The sequence below is a fragment of the Montipora capricornis genome, chromosome 4 (assembly GCF_036669925.1).
Source record: "Montipora capricornis isolate CH-2021 chromosome 4, ASM3666992v2, whole genome shotgun sequence".
NCBI lineage: Eukaryota > Metazoa > Cnidaria > Anthozoa > Scleractinia > Acroporidae > Montipora > Montipora capricornis.
In genome coordinates, this window is record NC_090886.1 from 6815220 (window position 1) to 6820219 (window position 5000).

The 5000-nt window shown below is 40.1% G+C and overlaps 1 protein-coding gene across 1 annotated transcript in view; it reads right to left on the reverse strand.

Annotated features, from left to right (window-relative positions):
• LOC138045379 (uncharacterized) overlaps nt 1–555 on the reverse strand; it is a 14228-nt gene extending 13673 nt beyond the window's left edge. Inside the window, exon 1 of the mRNA XM_068891857.1 lies at nt 1–555. This exon is cut by the window's left edge and continues 68 nt beyond it. Within this exon, the coding sequence (XP_068747958.1) occupies nt 1–500 (500 nt within the window). The 5' untranslated portion in view covers nt 501–555.
• Between the last annotated feature and the right edge of the window lie 4445 nt (nt 556–5000).

Here is a 5000-nt window from a genome sequence, read left to right on the forward strand (position 1 = left end):
TCTACAGCTTTTTCAAGGGTCAGTACATGTACTCCGAGCAATCTTTCCCTCGTCGTGCAATTATTTACACCAAGCACAATTCGATCTTTGATAAGAGAGTTCCTTAGTGTTCCAAATTCACAGGTTTCACTCAATTTTCTAAGTACAGTCACATATTCGTCGATAGTTTTGCCGCTGACATGAGCCCTTGAGAAGAACTGGTATCTTTCGTAAGTAACATTCTTTTTTGGTTCACAGTGTTCTTCAAATTTCTGTAATACCTTGTCAATCCTTTTGTCATCACCTTCTGCGTCCCACGTTATCATGTTGAAAACATCGTATGCATCATTGCCGATGACTGTTAGCAGCGTGGCCACTCTAATCGCACTTTCTTTCTCGTTTATTCCAGTGGCAATTTCATAATTAGTATACTTCTGTTTGAACTTCTTCCAATTTTCGGAGGTATTACCGCCGCTTAAATCTAGTGGTTCCGGAGCTGGAAGGCCAAACTGTATATTCATTTCTTGTGAGTTTACCTTTTGACTTGTTGAAGTTACGTTTCCCTGAGATGTATCCGAAGTCACAATCAGAATGGCGCAATTTCCAGACCGAGCGCGTAAATTGCGCGTAACTGTGTCGAAAATGAAACGACATATTTTATTGGCCTCTGTTTTTTACTTTGACCAATAGAAGCGTACCATGTGCACTACGTCATCCAACGTCACAATCATTGTTCTTTTCGCTCGCATGCCTGCAATGCGTGCGGATAAGCAACAGTACTAGGCTGATTTAGCAACAGAACGGGAACATCAGTGGCGACGGCCCGCGCAGCAAAAATACCAAAGAGAATTTTGAATAGAGAAGAAAAGAGAGGAGTCTACTCTATTTTGAATTCTCATTGGTGTTTTTTTTGCGCTCCGTCGCCACTGACGTTCGCGTTCTGTTGCTAAATCAGCCAAATAAAAGCAAGGTGACACACGCTAACACCAAGTGGCCAACACATCACGCATGCGCACAACCATTTCACCCGGTCAATTAGCAGCCATGGACAGCTGTTTCGGCCTTTTTGTTTTTCTCAGGAAACAGCTGTCCGTGGCTGATAATTGACCGGGTGAAATGGTTGTGCGCATGCGTGATGTGTTGGCCACACCGGGTAGGTGTTAGCGTGTGTCATCTTGCTTTTATTGTTGTGCGGATAAGGTCTGACGAGTGACCACGGGAGACCACGAGTGACCACGGGTGACATTGAATCAAAATATCTCCGTTTCACCAAATACCGTATCTATTAGAAGGGAGGAGACTGACTGAAGATTTTCCGCGGCATACGTCCGATAATTGGAAAAAGGGGAAAAAAAATCAAATTAAAAGAAAAAAACTGTAGCTACAGCAAAACGTATGTTTTATTATGTCACCATGTTATTTAACTTTTTTAAAACACGCCATGGGTTAGATTTGAATATTTCCTTTGAGACACCAGGCGACCAACGTTTTGCCAGTGTTATCTACTCTTCATGAAGGGGGTAGTTTCTAAAGAAACTGTGATGCTGCGTCGGTGGGGAAGTAGTATACAAAAATTTGGTTTTATCAACGGAGTTGATAATGTAAATTGGCCACCGTACAGAGATTCTAAAAGCTGACGTTTCGAGCGTTAGCCCTTCGTCAGAGCGGATTCGCTCTGACGAAGGGCTCTTCCTCTGCTAGACATAACAAAAATTCAACTTCAGAGCGTGAAGAAATCAATTTTCTTTACTGGTGGAAAACAATAGCTGAAATTTACTTATTATCAAATGGAATAAAAAAGCCCTCAAAATCGACAAAACAAGGGAACTTTAGTGGAACTGAGGAACGATCCTTCCTCCCCTTAATTAATGAATATTGTTTCTTAACTCGTGGTAAGGTAATGTCATGGAATGAACAGACTGGATCATGTTATCCCTTCCTGTTCTCATACACAGGTGTACAATTACTTAATGTGCCAAACAAACGTGCAGGAGAGCGATAAAAAAACTTGCATTTCATGCTTCTTTATGGAACATAAGAACATATATGTATTTTTGGAATCATACGGAGAGATTAGGTGTAATAAAAAGTAATAGTGTTGATAAAAATATATTTATACGAATTGTTCACGACCCAAAGTATATATAAGCAAAGAAAATGGCCGGACTATTACTATGACGTTAGGAGTAATGAATTTACGACGCAAACCTCAATGAAGTACTTGTCCAGACATCTCGTCGATAACACATTTGAAAGTTGAATGGAATTTTCCAAAGCTAAGGGTTGATCATAAAATGGTTATGGTATATTTACAACTATTATTATAATCGTTTTGCTTTAAGTTATCTTTAGTATTTTGGGTTTCCTTTCATTCCATATGCAATCTGCAATGTATAGTCCAGACTGCAAGTTTTTAAACATCTCGAAAAGAGAGAGAGAGAGAGACGGGGTGTTGGAGTACGAAGAGGGGACGCAAAGTCAATTAAAATTATCCGATTTTTTTTTTTTTTTGGAAGATATTTCAAATCGTCCGCTACGCATTTATACAGTAAATAACTTCAGTTTTCGTGAATAAGGCCCGGGTTAAACGCCGTACTTCAGATGAGCTGAACCTAATTACACTTTAGGTCGACCCAAACTAGTTAAGTTCGCCTGTTGAGTCAAACGTCGAACTTAATTCAGCCGAACTTTAACTGACCACGAAAATAAATAGCAAAACCGAGATCGAGGCTGTGTCATACATTAACATGATTATGCATTTGGTTCGGCTCATGTGAAGATCGGCGTTTGACCCAATGGAAATCTTCAGCCGTTATTCCCGCCTGGAGTGGCCGTGAAGAACGCCTCAGCCGATCCAAATAAAACCCGTCGAACTTAATTGGGTCAAACGCCGTACTTCACATGAAATAAATTCATGTAAATTAGTTGAATTGAGTTCAGCTCATGTGAAGTACGGCGTTTAACCCGAGCCTCATTTGATGAAATAATGTGAAAATGACTCCGTAATGAAGTCATAATAACAGTACTGAGATATTTTGATTAAATCTCACTCGCGGTCACCCGCGTGGTCACCCGTGGTCACTCGTGGTCACCCGTGGTCACCCGTGGTCACCCGTGGTCATCCGTGGTCACTCGTGGTCACTCGTGAGTACTTTTAGACCCTATCGATGCCTGCACGTATTTAACCTGCGATCAGGCGTACTTTCCGTTTGACAGGGCGGAAAAGGAAACGTGCGCCTGATACAACGAGTCGTCTGCCGCCCACCGGTCAAGAGTGATGTTTTCGTGTGTCATGCTATAAATGTGAGCCAATCAGACTTTACCGGAAATTACCTGCACGCCGTGATTCAAGGAAAGACACGACAAAAACAAAAGAGAACCTCTAGCTGGAATGTCTGAGAAGTCAGACTTTATCCATACAATCAAAGGTATTTCTGCAAATCCCGCTTGACAGTTGGTGCGGTTTCTCTGTTCAAACCATCAAGGAACAAATAATTTCAAGGTAAAATAGGAGAAAAAGCCGAATACTTCATGTTATCATCAGGCGCAATCAACAGTACATCAACAGTTATTTGAGGTGACAATAAAAGATGCTAATATCACTGTAATATGAGGGAAATGTCTAGTTTTCCAGCAGCAGCTACTCAATTATCTGTTTTTCTTATCTATTTTTTCGGAAATATCTGTTCAGAAGACGATTTGAGATCTAGAATTTTGGAAACATTTGTTGTAAAATTTCTTGCTTGCCTGCCCGTCCTAGGAGTTTCGAACATCTAAAAAATGCTATAATTTCCCATTTTTAACGGACTTTTTCCCTAAAAAGGTAACCTAGAATTTTCGGGAGCCTTTTTTCTGCCTGAAAATTTCGAAAAGGTAAGTTCTGATCCTTATAATTTTCGGAGCACTAGACTTTCGGCTAGGAAATCCAAACAGATAAAAAAAAATTAGGGGATAAAAATATGCCTATAGCTACCATTTAATACTAAAATACGTTTAACAATACTATGTTTAGTGGTTTTGAACTATATTATCTCGTTGGGTGCCCCTGATTTTGTGAGAAGTGTGACATCATAGGCAGACAACCGTAAGGACAACCTCGTCCCCAGGGTCTCTCTTCTCTGCCTCCGAAGACCCTGGTTCACGCTGGTCACGTGTCTCCCAGAATCTGGGAGGTTGGCGAAATGTGTGTTAGGGGATGGGTGGCAATGCAGGCTTTGTTTGACAGCAGTATTTTATGTACTACACATATGGAACCCGATGTGAAAGAAAAAAAGTTGTGGTCAAATCGATCAGACGCCACAGAAAATATCCTCACGTTATTCAAGTTTTCATCCGTGTGAAGGTCCGGATCAACGAAGAATGCTAATAGTTTGTGACAATTTTAAAGGAAAGAAGATTTTGTCGTGCAAGAAAACAAGCGAAACGGTTATCCATGGAAAACAAACATGTTCAGCGATCAGCCGGTGTGTTGTTATTTAAGTTCTCGAGTCACATATTGACCTCAAATCCATCAAATCAAACTGTATTAGCATGTGCAGGTATTTCATTTTGTTCTTTGATTTTCGTTTTTCTTTCGAAAGTTAAACAACGTGATTGCTAAGGTCGCAATCTTGTACAGCGAGTTGACCGTTTGACTTATGATATTTATATTTCAACAACTTCGTGTAAATTGTCGATGTCGTTAAGATTTTTTTTACCACTGCACCGCGCTTTAATAGCGTGTATATTTTTAGTCGCAGTAAAATAAAAGAGACATTTTTATCAAGCAAACGTAGTGTTTGGTGTATTCTTTTATGTTAGTGTTTGTTCTGAAGAAGCAACTTTGGCTACTAACGAAATTATTTTTTTTTAAAGCGAACGTCAATCGCCGCTCGACATTGAAGTCGTCTTGTCGATCACAAAAGCTCTTGCTTTTAGTTTGACCGCTTTTGTGGGAATTCATCTCCTGTGGGAATATAACATCAGCTCTTTTGACCTTTTTATTTTAGAAATGCCTTGTTAAACGAATATTTTTTCGCCCA